The sequence below is a fragment of the Trachypithecus francoisi genome, unplaced genomic scaffold (assembly GCF_009764315.1).
Source record: "Trachypithecus francoisi isolate TF-2019V2 unplaced genomic scaffold, Tfra_2.0 Lachesis_group17, whole genome shotgun sequence".
In the NCBI taxonomy this organism is placed as follows: domain Eukaryota; kingdom Metazoa; phylum Chordata; class Mammalia; order Primates; family Cercopithecidae; genus Trachypithecus; species Trachypithecus francoisi.
In genome coordinates this window covers 784,886-801,381 of record NW_022681462.1, presented here as the reverse complement: position 1 = coordinate 801,381, position 16,496 = coordinate 784,886, and the positions used below count along the sequence as shown (strand labels likewise).

Genomic DNA, 16,496 nt, shown 5'->3' with positions numbered 1-16,496 from the left:
TGAAAACCTTGATAATAAATATGAAAAACTTCATACAGAAACTGAAAGTTAAAATCGAGGAAATCTCCCCAAATTAGAGTAAAAATGTAAAGAGCTGGAAAGAGTCAAGAAAATTGCCAAGGACGAACCTAGTAGGTCTAACATACGATGATTAGTGGCCCCTGAAGGAGCACGGGAAATGGACAGGAAGAAATCTTGTCAAAGAAGTAATAAAAAACCATCCTATAAAGGGAAGATGTTTCCAGATTGAAACTAAGTGCCCAGCCCATGGATGAGAATAAACTCACACTTAGTCACTTCATTATGAAATGTTAGAGCACTCAGGTCAAACAGGATTCCCCAAGTTTCTGGAGACAAAAAAACACAGATCACATATACAGGATCAGGACAAATGGTGTCAGATTTCTCTCTCTCGCTCTCTCTCTTTTTTTTTTTTTTTTGTTTGAGACAGGGTCTTAAACAGGTCCAGCCTAGGCTGGAGTGCGGTGGCATGATCTTGGCTCACTGCAACCTGCTGGGATTACAGGCGAGCACCGCCACGCCGAGCTAATTTTTGTAATTTTAGTAGAGATAGCGTTTCACCATCTTGGCCAGGCTGGTCTTGAACTCTTAAGCTCAAGTGCTTTGCCAGCCTTGGCCTCCCAAAGTGGTGGGATTACAGGTGTGAGCCACTGTGACCTGCCAACCCAGATTTTTAAATACAGCACTAGAATAAGATGAAAGTGAAATGCTTGTAATCCCAGCACTTTGGGAGGCCGAGGCAGGCAGATCACCTGAGGCCAGGAGTTTGAGACCAGGCTGGCCAACATGGTGAAATCCTGTCTCTACTAAAAATTCAAAATTAGCTGGGTATGGGGATGCATGCCTGTAGTCCCAGCTACTTGGAAGGCTGAGGCAGGAGACTCGCTTGAACCTGGGAGGCAGAGGTTGCAGTGAGCCGAGATCATACCATGCACTCCAGCCTGGGCAATAAGAGCAAAACTCCATCTCAAAAAAAAAAAAAAAAGAAGAAAAGAAAGAAAAAAAAGATGAAAGAGAAATGCCTTTACAATTTTGAAGGAAAATGGTATCTAGTCCAGAATTTTATACTCAGCCAAAGTATCAAACATGTGTGAGAGTAGAATAAAGACAATTTGGACCATGCCAGGTTTAAAAACAAATATCTGGCCGGGCGCAGTGGCTTACGCCTGTAATCCCCAGCACTTTGGGAGGCCGAGGCGGGTGGATCACCTGAGGTCAGGAGTTCAAGATCAGCCTGGCCAACATGGCGAAACCCTGTCTCTACTAAAAATACGAAAATTAGTCGGGTGTGGTGGTGGGTGCCTGTAATTCCAGCTACTCAGGAGGCTGAGGCAGGAGAATCATTTGAACCTGGGCGGCAGAGGTTTCAGTGAGCCAAGATCATACCACTGCAGTCCAGTCTGGGTGACAAGAGCCAAACTCAGTCTCAAACAAAAGCAAGTATCTTCCTTGTGCCCCTTCCCAAAAAACTGTCCTGGTATATACCGCAATGCTGCCAATGCCACACTGCCTTGACCTTTGTGCTTCCGGGAACTGCTTTGTGGCTTTGCCTTCTCACAGCCGGAGTGACCCTGATAGGTTCTCAGGGATGCTGAGGCCAGCTTCCAGTGCAGGACTCTGTGTCTGGTCTCTCCTGGCCTCCATCTAATGGGGCCATACAGCCCTTTTTTTGCTGGGTTTGTGCTTGCTACTAACTTTTTCAAAACTGAGCAATATATTGTTCAGATTTCTTTTTTTCTTTTTTTGAAACAGAGTCTTCCTCTGTCACCGAGGCTGGAGTGTAGTGGTGCCATCTCGGCTCACTGCAACCTCTGACTACGGGTTCAAGTGATTCTTGTGCCTCAGTCTCCCAAGTAGCTGGGATTACAGGCACGTGCCACCATGCCCGGCTAATTTTTGTGTTTTTTTGGTAGAGCTGGAGTTTCACCATGTTGGCCAGGCTGGTCTATTGTTCAGATTTCATACATAGACAGCAAAACCAGAAAGCATGAGAATGACTAACATAAAAGTTAAGAAAGTGGTTACCCCTGGTAGAGGGAGATGAGAGAGAGAAGCAGTTAGGGAGGGCCCCCAGGAGTTTCATGAAGTCCTAGGGTGGTAGGCATCCTGCTGTTTGCTTTCTTTCCCTATTTCTTTGCTGCATTGGTATTGCTTCCTATCTCCTTGGCTTTCCCATGAGATGTTGCCCAGCTGTTTATGATGTGGCCTGGGGATGTTCTAGGATGGGGAAACTATGTCACAGATTACACCTCAATGAAGGGCAGCAACAGCAGTCACCATTGTAAGTCTTTTATTTGTATTAACTAATTTGGTCTTTTCAACATCATCCCTATTTATAGATAAAGTACTAGAGACCCAGAAAGTACCAAGCAATTCAGTGTTTCCTGAAGGAAGACAAGTCAGAAGAGTGGCTTGCACCTGCAATCCCATCACTTCGGGAGGCTGAGGCCAGAGGATAGTTTGAGCCCAGGAGTTCGAGACCAGCCTGGGCAACATAGCCAGACCACCCTCCCCCACATCGCAACAAAAATAAAAGTTAAAAAAATTAACTGGACATGGTGGCGAGTGCCTGTGGTCCTAGCCACTTGGGAGGCTGAGGCAGGAGGCTCACCTGAGCCCGGGAGTTGAAGCTGGAGGTTGCAATGAGCTATGATCGCATCACTGCAATCCAGCCTGGGTCACAGAGTAAGACTTGGTCTTAATAACAATGATAATAATAAAAAAAGGCAAATCAAATGTTCAATGCAACTGCATTTTAAGAGCAAGTTTAGAAACCAAAAACTTTACTCAATCAGTAACCCTGTAACTAATCACAATATATATTTTAGTCCCACGTTGAGACAGAGCATGCAGAATGGAGAGAAGACAAAGGAACTGAGTGGGAGTGGGAAGGACAGATAGCAGGGAACAAGGCAGTCTCTTCTGGTGCCTACCAGGTTTTCACCTTATCCGGGGGCCAAGAAACCAGCTCTCCAGGGACTAAAACTAGACGCATGAGGACTTGCTTCCCCAGAAACCATATAGAATTTGGGGCCGTGAGTTGTAGAGGGAGTGGAGATTCCTCCATGTGGATGAGGGGGTGGGGGTTCTGTGTGTCCGTCCATTCACTCTTGAGGGGCTCTGGTCCCTGCTTCTACCGAGGTGGTGACCCCTTTGTGTTGCCGGCGTCAGATTTCCTGTTTGTGATGCCCTTTAGTCTCTGTGTCTGCCTGCCTAGGCTTTGTCCTCAGGCTCATCCAGTAGCTGGGATTTTTCTGGCCACAGCCTCCTCTGATTCTGACCCTGAGGGATTGAGTGTCTTTTATTTCAGGCTGCTCTAAAACCACTCTAGCCTTACCCAGCACCGCTTCCTGCCACAAGACCGGGGAGGATGGTGACTTGGGTTCCGGTAACAAAGCCCCTTCCGTGAAGTTCCCCAACATACTCAGCTTTTTCCTTAACATAGCGGGGGTTGGGGAGGGGTCCAAAGAAACAGTCGCACAAAGGGAGACAGCAGCTCTGTTCCAATAAACGAGATTTTGCACGTTCCAGTGCTTTCGGTCCACTGGAAGCTCTATATCCTCATTGCGGATGCCATTTGTCTCAGTTTTAGGGACCCAGTGACTTAGCACCCACAGTCATGTTGCCTCTTGGCTGTGGCTGCAAGGCTTGCAGCCCCAGAGTCATGACATTAAATCCCTTCCATCCAAACTGTCAAAAGTCTGGAATTTTACCATATGTAAAAGATAGTTACTGTTGCTGTTTCATGGATGCTGGCAAAAGACACAAGACGCCTGGGTCAGAGACAGAATAATGTATGGCTCATGGCACAACAATCAGCACTAGCATCCTGTTTGTGTCAGTTCTCCTTGCTCTCTCAAGTCCCACAGGGGCAACATGGAGAGGCCCAGGTGGATGCTATGCATGGAATGGTTTGCATTGCAGACAAGGAATTCTGATTTCAGGGAAACTACCTATTTCATGGCCATTCTTCTCTTTGTCCTGGTGGAAGACATTACCTTATCCCTCAAGGTTGCCCACTACACACACAGCTCTGGGAAAGGGCCTAGGAAAGTGTGGCCAGGGCCTTGCATTCCTGGCACACCCAGCAAGAACACGCAGGCATGCTCTGGACCATGCAGACTGCCTTTCCCAACCCTGACCTCAGACGGTGCTGAAGAATAAAATAGGATAAATGCCTGGCACATAATAAACTCAACCAATGCCAATAATTATACAATCATTCGAGTTGGTCAAAGAAATTAAGGCAGTTCTGACTACATCACACTCCTGAACATGTACAAAAAGTGACATGTACTAGTTAAATAAGAACTTAGGCCGGGCGCGGTGGCTCAAGCCTGTAATCCCAGCACTTTGGGAGGCCGAGACGGGCGGATCACGAGGTCAGGAGATCGAGACCATCCTGGCTAACACCGTGAAACCCTGTCTCTACTAAAAAATACAAAAAACTAGCCGGGCGAGGTGGCGGGCGCCTGTAGTCCCAGCTACTCGGGAGGCTGAGGCAGGAGAATGGTGTAAACCCAGGAGGCGGAGCTTGCAGTGAGCTGAGATCCAGCCATTGCACTCCAGCCTGGGCGACAGAGTGAGACTCCGTCTCAAAAAAAAAAAAAAAAAAAAAAGAACTTAAACACAGCCGGGCATGGCGGCTCATGCCTGTAATCCCAGCACTTTGGGAGGCCGAGGCGGGCAGATCACTTGAAAGTCAGGAGTTCGAGACCAGCCTGGCCAACATGGTGAAACCTCGTCTCTACTAAAAATACAAAAATCAGCTGGGCATTGTGGCCTATGCCTGTAATCCCAGCTACTCGGGAGGCTGAGGCAAGAGAATCGCTTGAACCCGGGAAGCAGAGATTGCAGTGAGTCGAGATCGCACCACTGCACTCCAGCCTGGGCGCCAGAACCAGACTCTGTCTCAAAAAAAAAAAAAAAAAAGAACTTAAACACTATAAAGGGAAGGAGGGATCCCTTAAGTTTTTTTTGTCCTGAGACAAAAAATATATAGAATATCTAATTACATCTTGCCTTTTAGATATTTTCTTCAATGACATTTCCAAAGCATTTGTTTACACTCTTATTTTATTCTCCAACCCAACACATTAGGGATTGGCTTAAGTCCAATGAGTCCCAACTAGTGTGGCAAAGGTTTGTTACTTTTGGCCTGCTTATTAGCTTCCAACTGTAGTAAATTATAAAACCTTTGCTTTTTCACTAGTATCACCAAGTTTCATTTTTAAAAATACCCATTCAGGCCGGGCATGGTGGCTCAGGCCTGTAATCACAGTGCTTTGAGAGCCCAAGGTTGGAGGATCGCTTGAAGCCAGGAGTTCAAGACCAGCCTGGGCAGCAAAGCAAGACCCTATCTCTACAAACAAACAAACAAACAAAAACAAATCAACAAATAAGCCTGGCATGGTGGCATGTGCCTGTAGTCTCAGCTACTTAGGAGGCTGAGGTGGGAAGATCACTGGAGCCCAGGAGTTTGAGGTTACAGTGAGCTATGTCTACACCGCTGCACTCCAGCCTGGACAACAGAGCCAGATCCCATCTCAGAAAGAATTCCACTCATTTAATAATCAGGGTGAAATGCAACAAAATATTAATTGCTCCAATGCGGTAGCACTGGCTAAGGCCAGAAGCAATGCCACTAGACTGCTGCTGTTGGAAGGGCAGGTAACTTGTCACCTGTCTGGAGAATGCAGACGTCCATTATGAGAGGCAACTGTGGGGTGCCAGGCACAATGCATGGAGAACTGAGGATAACACCAGCAGCTCAAAGACTGCCCATCCTGTGTTGGGCTCTGGCAGGAATTGGCACTTGAGGTTTTCACTAAGGCTGCCCTCAGTTGCCTCTGTCTGCTTCCAAGAAGAGCTTATGCTTGGTGACCCTCCTCACAACAGGCACAGTCACCAGTGAATGGAGGGCACTGTATCCACGTCTGTTGGCTTATGTTTTAAAAACTGTTTTGTAGAGGCAGGGTCTCGCTATGTTGCCCAGGAAGGTCTCAAATTTCTGGGCTCAAGCAATCCTCCTGCCTCAGCCTCCCGAAGTTCTAAAAGTACAGGCATGAGCCACTATGCCCAGCCTTATCGGCTTATTAAAAAGTTGGGGTGGCTGGGCATGGTGGCTCACACCTATAATCCCAGCACTTTGGGAGCCGAGGCAGGTGGATCACGTGAGGCCAGCTGACAGCACTCTGGGAACAGTCACCCAACCTGGTCACATCATTGAATATACCCAGTGCTGGCAACCTGTTACCTCCGCATGAGGCCTGGAGTCTGGGAAACAGCAGTCATTCAGAGCCAAGTTTACTGGGTGGAAAGGCCATCAGGTTGGGTAAGATCATCTGGGATAAGAAAGGATAGATATGACCAAGAATGGGGCAGTTTTCCTTTGTGAGTCATAAAATTGCCTCCAAACACAGAGTGTTTAGGAATGTTTTTAGGAAGCACAGTGCTGTTGGATAAAACCTGACACTTGCTATTTCCTGGTATAGTTCTAGGTGCCAGGCAACCCTACGGTGTAGGTAAAATTATCCCTGTTGGGCCCAGAGTAGCTAAAAACAGGCCTAAGATCACACAGGTAGGAAAGGGTGAAGCTGGGATTTGAACCCAGATGGTATAACAGAAGTGTCTATACGTTCAACCGCCTCATGAAACTGCCTCTTCGTTAAAAAAGACCAATGCCTCCTAAAGTGAAGACCTGGAAGGGAACAAGCCTGTTTGGAAACACAGCAGATGGCCCGGGTGTGGTGGCAGACTCATGGCTTATCCGCTTTGTCTTTTTGCTTTCCCTTGGTCCCGCCAGCCTGACCCCTGTTCCTTAATTAGGACTCCACACCCAGCACCGTGAGAATCACCTTCCTGAAGCTCAGCTCTGTGAGGGCGCCCCTGTGCATAGAGGGTGAGAACAGAAGGCCTGGCTTTGCGGCAGATGAGGCCAGATAAGTCAAATATCTTCTTGGGGCCTTGATTTCTTCACTGGTAAAATGGGGGCCATCAATATATTCCCCAGCGCTTGATGGGGATTCAATGATAGTGTGTGCTAAAGTGGAACTTTACAAATGCTTGTCACATATACACTAAATTTTTGCTTAATCTAAGTGTTCTGTCTAATCAAATACATGCTATGAAGATGTAAAAAACAAAACTCCTCAGACAAGAAACATGAAGCTATGGCTTCCTGTTGTCTCCTAAATAAAGTAAAAACTCTTCACAATGGCATTTTTTTTTTGAATGAAGAGATTATGATTAGACTCTCTCTCTCATCACATTGTTTCATTCTTTTTTTTTTTTTTTTTTTTGAGACGGAGTCTCGCAGTCGCCCAGGCTGGAGTGCAGTGGCCGGATCTCAGCTCACTGCAAGCTCCGCCTCCCGGGTTTACGCCATTCTCCTGCCTCAGCCTCCCGAGCAGCTGGGACTACAGGCGCCCGCCATCTCGCCCGGCTAGTTTTTTCTATTTTTTAGTAGAGACGGGGTTTCGCCGTGTTAGCCAGGATGGTCTCGATCTCCTGACCTCGCGATCCACCCGTCTCGGCCTCCCAAAGTGCTGGGATTACAGGCTTGAGCCACCGCGCCCGGCCCATTGTTTCATTCTTTACATTTGCCCTGCACTCCGCTTAATGGAGCTCTTAACAGTACCCAAGATACACCTGTGTCTTCCCGCCTTCATGCTTTTTCTTTTTCTCTGTCCCTGTGAAATCCCCCACCTCCTGCCTCTACGGAAATCCTTAGCCACCCTTTGCATCACAGCTATAAAGCCTCCCAGGCTCTCCTAAGTCAGAAGTGATTTCCCACAGTGCCCCCTTGTGGCACTGACCGCATTCTCCCTTTTCTTTTTTTCCTTCTTTTTTCCTTTTTCAGAGATGTAGTTCTTGTTCTGTTGCCCAGGCTGGAGCACAGTGGCTACTCACAGGCATGATCATACCGCACTATAGTATGGAACTCCTGGGCTCAAGCAATCCTCCTGCCTCTGCCTCACAGGTGTGCACCACCGTATTTGTAGTTTTACTTCTCCTGTGAGACTTGAACTTCTCAAGGGTCTTATCTATGCCTTGTCTTTCTCTGAGTCCCTAAAAGTGCTCACAGAGCACATACAAATATTTAAGACATAATTAAATGAAGTGACAGGTCTTTAGATACAGAAATGCAGGACCCAGGCAAAAGTCTGGGTAACCTGTGCAGGCCTGGGGCTGGCGAGTAGTGAATTCAGGTCATCTTTGGAGAGAGATAGCACGTGGACTGAAACAAGGCTAAAGGCCCTTGCTCTGAGCCCATCTTGGTAACTAATGTCATCCCGGGGGTCTGTACCTGCCAGGGTGCCCCCAGTCCTTTAGCTTCCTGAGGATAATCCTCTATTAAAAATTGTCTAAAAACAGACCGGGCATGGTGGCTCACACCTGTAATCCAGCACTCTGGGAGGCCGAGGTGGGAAGATTGCTTGAGGCCAGGAGTTCAAGACCAGTCTGCGCAACACAGTGAAAACCCATCTCTACCAAAAATACAAACATTAGCTGGGTGTGGTGGTGCACGCCTGTAGTCCCAGCTACTGGGAAGTCTGAGGCAGGAGGATGGTTTGAACCCAGGAGAGGTCAAGGCTACAGTGAGCTGAAATTGTGTCACTGCATTCCAGCCTGGGCAACACAGCCAGACCCTGTTTCCAAAAAAATCGTCTAAAAACAACTTTAGAGAGATAAAAACGATACACTATAAAATTCTTTCTTTCTTTATTTATTTGAGACGTAATCTGGCTCTGTCACTAGGCTGGAGTGCAGTGGCACGATCTCAGCTCACTGCAACCCCTGACTCCCTGGTTCAAGCGATTCTCCTGCCTCAGCCTCCCAAGCAGCTGGGATTACAGGCACGTGCCACCACATCCAGCTCATTTTTTTGTATTTTTAGTAGAGATGGGGTTTCACCATGTTGGCCAGGATGGTCTCGATCTCCTGACCTTGTGATCTGCCCGTCTTGGCCTCCCAAAGTGCTAGGACTAGACCCCTTTCCCCATTTTCAACAAGTTGGCCCAGGAAGTTTCCCTGAGCCCCTTCCCCAGAGTGAGGAAGCATGGCTGTCATTTTTCTTTTCTATCTTTTTAGTTAAAAAATTGTTTTTATATTTTGGGGGAAGAGTCTTGCTATGTGGGTCAGGCTGGAGTGCAGTGGCACAATCCTAGCTTGCTGCAGCCTTGAAGTCCTGGGCTCAAGCAATCCTCCTGCCTCAGCCTTCCAAGTTGTTGGGACTACAGGCACACACTACCAGGCCTGGCTACTTTTTTACTTTTTGCAGAAACAGGGCCTCACTATGTTACCCAAGCTGGTCTCAAACTCCCGGCCTCAAGCAATCTTCTTTCCTCAGCCTCCTAAAGTGCTGGGATTACAGGCATGAGCCACCACATCCAGCCTGTTGTTTTCTTTTCTAAATCATAATTATTTTCTTCCTTATTTACATTTTAGTGTGACGATTGTTCTGGGGCTGCAGTCTCCTCATGTGGAAAATAAGGGAACCAGACTGCTCCATCTCTCAGGGTCCTTCCAGTTCTAACATACTATGGAAACTTACAAGTCCATCTAAATGACTAAATGCAGGATTTACACTTGGTAGAGCCGGATTACAGAGGAAAACAAAAGATGGGAAAATTTCCTTCTTTTCTTGCTTCACAGGTTTACCCACAGCCCAGCTCCATCTGTGAACAAGAATGCTCCTTCTACAGAAGCAGAGTGGAATCCCCAAAATGCCTTTCAGACCCTCTCGTGTTAGGTGGGTGGGCCACAGCCGGATCATGGAATAAAAGTCAGCCTTAAGGGTTCAGATTTCAATAACTTTCAGTGAACCCCACCTTGAGTCAGGCACTTTGCTAGGTGCTTTTAAACACACTACCCCATTTAATCACAATGGGAGGAAAGTTTTATTGTCTTGATATTTTTTGTTGTTGTTGAGACAGAGTTTCACTCTGTCATCCAGGCTGCAGCACAGGGTTTGATCTCGGTTCACTGCAACCTCTACCTCTGAGGTTCACGTGATTCTCCAGCCTCAGCTTCCTGAGTAGCTGGGATTACAGGCGCCCGCCACCACACCCAGCTAATTTTTGTAGTTTTAGTAGCGACGGGATTTCACCATGTGGGCCAGGCTGGTCTCAAACTCCTGACTTCAAGTGATCCTCCTGCCTTGGCATCCCAGTGTTGGGATTACAGGCGTGAGCCACCGTGCCCAGCCTTTACAATCTTACATTATTTTGTTTGCTTACTCATTTATTATTTAGCCACTGTGCCCGGCCAATTGCGTCAATTTTCAGGATGAGGAAAACGGTGCTCACCGAGAGGCCAGGTAGCTACTTCAAAGTCACACAGCCACTGAGGAGCAGAGCTACGAGGACTCGACTGTCCCTTGGGAAGAAGAGTTACATATCTAAAAGAAAAAAAAAAAAACACCCACCAAAGCAGCAAACTCCATGCCTACAGTGATTGGGCAAGTAAAAATACGGAGACGGGCAGGCATGAGAAAACAGGAGCAGTGGGAAGGACCATCTGTCCTCTGACCTGGGCAGCTGCCGACCAGCAGCAGGCAATGCCATGCAGGAGTGTGGGTGCTGGGTGTCATGTGGATGATTTTCTGGTTTCTCAACTGATGGGGGACAGCCAGAGTCTGCATGAATTATCCCAATTTTTAAAGAAGGAGCCAAACACAGTAACACCACAGAACAAATCTGGTCTAGGGGACTGCTATTGAGGATGAATTCCTCTGGCTTACCCATCCTCCTGTTCATTCATTCATCTTCTCAAAAGCAGACATGCTCTAAGTGAGGAGGGAGGTCACCTTCAGCCATAAGGTGCCATTCTACTGGCGAGAAGCGGTGGGGAATGTAGCTGGGGAAGAAGTCATTGTCACCAAGGCTCTGGCCCCGCCTGCACCGGTTTCCTGGGCGGCAGACAGGGCCCTACCATAGAATGTTACCGACAACTGGGAGCGAACGGGGGCCCCGGCCCCCGTTCGTTCCGCTGGGTGAGAACGAGGGTCTTGGGGCCACACGTTTAGCTGGGACGGGTGGGGGACAGTAGCTTTCTTTTTCAATTGTTCAACACGGAAGAGAAACCCAAAGCAAGACGCCATTTTGTTTTGTTTTGTTTTTGAGACAGGAGTTTCACTGTTCTTGCCCAGGCTAGAGTGCAATGGTGCGATCTCAGCTCACTGCAACCTCCGTCTCCCGGGTTCAAGCAATTCTCCTGCCTCAGCCTCCCGAGTAGCTGGGATTACAGGCGTGCACCACCATGCCCGGCTAATTTTGTATGTTTAGTATATATGGGGTTTCTCCATGTTGGTCGGGCTGGTCTCAAACTCCAGACCTCAAGTGATCCGCCCAAGACGCCAATCATTAAAACACGCAAACACAGACACACGCGCCCGTCACCTCGCCCGCTGGGTGCTTTCGTTACCTCAAACGGAAACGGGGCTTTTCAGGCCCTGTTTTCCTGCCTACCTCATGGGACTGTTACCAAAAAGGAAGGAACCGGAAGGAAAGGTCTTGGGACGGGACAGAGGCTAAGCGGCCGTACGTTCGTTACGATGTGAGGGGTGCCGGGGGGCTGGAGACTGAGGTCGGGGAGAGCAAGGGCTCTGGGTCCTTAGTGCCAGCGGGCGGCCGGAACCAGAGTGCGCGGGTCTAGAGATTCGGGGACCCAAATGCACCAGGCCCACACATCCCACTCAGAGGGCTGCGGGAAGCCGCGCGCACACGCCAGGGACACGCCCCGACCCGCACTTCCGGGGCGCGACCCGGAAGCGGAAGGGTGGCCGTTTCTTTTCCTTCCCCCAGTGCATCTTTCCTGCGTCGTTCCGGCGCGGCGGGAGCGGAGGTCCACGGCCGTTTGCAGCGTGCGGCAGTGGGGCGTGGAGGCCTGAAGCCTCCAAGCAGCTGCGGCCATGGCGGATGTAACCGCCCGTAGTCTGCAGTACGAGTACAAGGCGGTACGTTTGGGATCGTGGGAGGATTCCAGGCTCAGGAGTCCAATGGGGAGGGGGAAGCTGAAAAAGAGCATTTCAGTCTGAAGGCCTCCAGGAGTGCCACGAAAACGGAGGGGAAGTGGAATCGCCGTGAAGATGGGGGTTATTTGATGACGTGAATAACCTACGGGGGTCTGGGGAGTGCTAAGATCTCTCTAGGAGGAGTTTCTCGAGTCCCTTCAACGCTAAGCCCGCCCCCTTCCACACGTGACTTCCAACCCACTCACCACTTTTCCCAGGTGTGGGTTATGATGGGCACTGTTAGGAACAAGAATTGCTTGGCTGATTCGACAGGCTGTAAGACTTATTCAGCTCTATGCTTCTGCACAGCGTCATACAATGCAATTCTTAAGGAAAATATCTTTGTTACAATTAGTGATTATAGGCAACTAGTTACTACGATTCTTCCATCAGCTGGGGTAACTGTGTTAGTAGGAATTGGCCCTGCTCATGTCAAAGCTTCAATAATGTTTTGATCTTTTCAGAACTCGAATCTTGTGCTCCAAGCTGACCGTTCTCTCATTGACCGGACCCGCCGGGATGAACCCACAGGAGAGGTGCTGTCCCTTGTTGGGAAGCTGGAGGGCACCCGTATGGGAGACAAGGCTCAACGGACCAAACCGCAGATGCAGGAGGAAAGAAGAGCCAAGTGAGTGCTAAGGGAATACTATTTTTTCCTTCAGATCCAAAGTCTCTTCCCTTTAACATTCGAGCAGCATTTTGGCCGGAATGCTTGGTGTAAGATCAGTGGCATTAAAACGATTTCGTGAAGGTAAAAACAGAACAGGAGAGTTTAAAGATTTTTTTGACCTTAAAAAGTGTACCCAAAGGGGAAAATAACTTGTTGGTACCTTTTTCTTACATGTGTGTTTCTAGTCCATAGACAGATCTTTCTTTGCTTCAGGGTATTTTCAAGACGCTTACTATTCCTGTGTCTCAGTAATTCTTTTTCTTTTCTTTTTTTTCCATTACTAACTTTTTTTTTTTTTTTTTTTTGAGACGGAGTCTCGCTCTGTCGCCCAGGCTGGAGTGCAGTGGCCGGATCTCAGCTCACTGCAAGCTCCGCCTCCCGGGTTTACGCCATTCTCCTGCCTCAGCCTCCCGAGTAGCTGGGACTACAGGCGCCCGCCACCTCGCCTGGCTAGTTTTTTGTATTTTTTAGTAGAGACGGGGTTTCACCGTGTTAGCCAGGATGGTCTCGATCTCCTGACCTCGTGATCCGCCCGTCTCGGCCTCCCAAAGTGCTGGGATTACAGGCTTGAGCCACCGCGCCCGGCCCCATTACTAACTTTCTACCCCTACTTTTTCCCTTTACTCTTGCCTATTTCTTACGTATTTTGTTGTTACAAACTAATTGAAGCATCCATGGTATGAGAGACAGTTTTCTTTCTTAATTTGCGTTTTTTTTTTCTTTTTTAAAATATTTCTTGGGGATGTATTTCAAAATTTACCTTTACCTCACCATTATCTTTTGATCTTGAATGTCTTGGTGTCTTGCTCCCTTTCCTATGATGATGTTTCCAAAATTCACGGGCTTAGTTTGATTAAAGTAGTTGTGTTTGAAATGAGTTGATACATTATCTCCACTTTGTGCTATATCTTCTTTTCCAGGTTTGTTATAATTGGTTGATAGTCAACGGCAGTAGATTTCGTTAGAGCTTGTTTCTCTAGCTAGAAAAGGAAAATGCATTTGACAGGTGAACAACTAGTCAAAATCCTATTATATAATAGTCTCATACAATGTATGAAGGGTTGTACTTTTTTTTTTTTTTTTGGAGATGGTATCTTGCTCTGTCACCCAGGCTGGAGTGCAGTGGCATGATCTCTGCTCACCGCAACCTCCACCTCCCGGGTTCCAGTGATTTTCCAGCCTCCGCCTCCTGAGTAGCTGGGATGACAGGTGCTCGCCACTGTGCCCGGCTCATTTTTGTATTTTTAGTAGAGACAGGGTTTCGCCATGTTGGCCAGGCTGATCTCGAACTCCTGACCTCAGGTGATCCGCCTGCCTTGGCCTCCCAAAATGTTGGGATTACAGGCGTGAAGCACTGCACCTGGCCAAAGGGTTGCATTTTTTAAATGAGAAACATATCTCACTGTAATGTGTAGTGTATCTAGTGAGAAGATAATGGGGAATTTTTCTTTCTGTCACTGGGTCCCATAAAGAAATACTCCTGCAAGTGATCAAGGTCCAACAGGAATCATTTGCAGAGGCTCAGGTACCGGTTTTCAGATATTAACTTCCTGCCACGAAGCCGAGGAGAGGAGGGTGGGCTTGATCCAGTCTTCCCTCGGGGAGGAAAGGTTCTGCCATTCACTGTCACGTGTCCACTAGGCGAAGAAAGCGTGATGAGGACCGGCATGACATCAACAAGATGAAGGGTTACACTCTGCTGTCGGAGGGCATTGATGAGATGGTGGGGATCATCTACAAGCCCAAAACTAAGGAGACCCGGGAGACCTATGAGGTGCTGCTCAGCTTCATCCAGGCTGCTCTTGGGGACCAGGTGAGTGTGAGATTGTGAAATATATATTCGATCTTTGTTTCATTTCCTGGCATACAGCTTCTACGATCCTTGGAATCTTTGAAGCGATAAGCGTCTTTTTGTCTGCTGATGAGTTAACTGATGGCTGGCAGCACCTAGATAGCTTCAGAATGGAAGCTGGTCATTTAATCAATCTGCCTACGTAATGAAGCCCCCATAAAAACCCCAAAAGGACTAGGTTTAGAGAGTTTGCTGCCACATGGAGGTTTCTGGAGGGTGGTGCGCCTGAGAGGGCCTGGCAGCGCCATACCCCTTCCCACATGCCTGCCCTGTGCACCTCTTCCATCTGTTGTCTGTTGGTAGGCATCTTTTGTAATGTGCCTTATAGTGAAAGTAAGTGTGTCCCTGATCTGCTCTAGCAAATTAATTGAATCCCAAAAGAGGATTGTGGAAAGCTCGATTTGTAGCTGTACAGTGAGAAGCACAAGTCACACAGCCTGTGCTTGTGATTGGCATCATGGAGTGGGAGGCAGGCTTGTGGGACTGAGTCCTCAGCCTGTGGGATCTTACTCTATCTCCAGGTAGTTAGTGTTGGAATGGAATTGAATTTGAGGACACCAGCTTGTGTCCACTGCACAATTTTTGGATTGGTTGCTGGTGGGGAGGAATTGTCACAGAAGCCTTCTGTGTTAATTGTTGTAAGAGTATAGAAAAAAACGAATTTGCTGTATTTCTTTCTTTTTTTTTTTTTTGAGTTGGGGTCTCGCTCTGCTGCCCAGGCTGGAGTGCAGTGGGATGATCTTGGCTCACTGCAAGCTCTGCCTCCCGGGTTCACGCCATTCTCCTGCCTCAGCCTCTTGAGTAGCTGGGACTACAGGTGCCCGCCACCACATCCGGCTAATGTTTTGTGTTTTTGGTAGAGGCAGGGTTTCACCGTGTTAGCCAGGATGGTCTCGATCTCCTGACCTCGTGATCCACCCGCCTCGGCCTCCCAAGTGCTGGGATTACAGGTGCGAGCCACCACACCTGGCCAAGTTTGCTTTATTTCTATATTCTCAGAGCAAGGCGGCCAGAGGATGAGACCATGTGTCAGAAAAGGAGAGGGTCACAACTGGGAGGCTCTAGATGAACCTTGCCTCTGGATCCCCTTGTGGGATGTACTGGTTTGCAGAAGTGGCTTATATTTACCAAGCACTTGATTTGTGTGGAACAGCACATGTCTTTTTCCCGCCCCCCTCACGTAACTCCATGAATAGGTGCTGTTAATATTCATTTTCCATTTTATAGAAGAGAGATGTGAGGCAAGAATAATTAAGTAATTTTCCCAAGTCACAGAAGTAGCATTTGGCAGAGCCAAGATATGATCCAGATAGTTTATCTCTAGAATCTGTGTTCCTAACCATTACACATGTGTGATTAGATTGGGGACCATTATGAGTCTGAGGAGCTCTGCTGACGTGGGTGCTAGAGGAAGTGAGGACAAAGAATTACAGAAGTGTGGCACGCTAGAGGAGATCTGCCAAGTGACTGCCACCTGGAGATGTGGCAAGCTGTTGTGGAAGCTGTGTCCTGCTGCTTGAGGCCACCTAGCTAATCTTTTTAAAAACAGACGAGTCTTCCTTTAGTTGTGGCATTTTAAATCAGCATTAATGAGAAAGGTCAGAGCCTAGTGTGCAACAGGTTTTGAGGAAATGTGGCTCTTCGCATCCTGCCGCCACATAAACCTGGTTGGTGATGTTCTGCCTGTCATCATTCTCAATATTGGTTGGTTGTTTCTTGCTACCAGCCACGTGATATCCTTTGTGGGGCAGCTGATGAGGTTCTAGCTGTTCTAAAGAATGAAAAGCTGCGGGACAAGGAAAGGCGAAAGGAGATTGACCTGCTGCTGGGTCAAACAGATGATACCAGATACCATGTGCTAGTCAACCTGGGCAAAAAGATCACAGACTATGGTGGAGACAAGGAAATCCAAAATATGGGTAAGTGAGCTCTTTATG

At 48.0% G+C, this 16,496-nt stretch overlaps 1 protein-coding gene across 1 annotated transcript in view; it reads left to right on the top strand.

Annotated features, from left to right (window-relative positions):
• The first annotated feature begins 11,826 nt into the window (after positions 1 to 11,826).
• SNRNP200 (small nuclear ribonucleoprotein U5 subunit 200) overlaps positions 11,827 to 16,496 on the top strand; it is a 31,622-nt gene continuing 26,952 nt past the window's right edge. The window contains exons 1-4 of the mRNA XM_033238843.1: positions 11,827 to 11,980; positions 12,502 to 12,665; positions 14,349 to 14,520; positions 16,286 to 16,478. Of these exons, the coding sequence (XP_033094734.1) occupies positions 11,936 to 11,980; positions 12,502 to 12,665; positions 14,349 to 14,520; positions 16,286 to 16,478 (574 nt within the window). The 5' untranslated portion in view covers positions 11,827 to 11,935. The remainder of the gene's footprint in view (positions 11,981 to 12,501; positions 12,666 to 14,348; positions 14,521 to 16,285; positions 16,479 to 16,496) is intronic.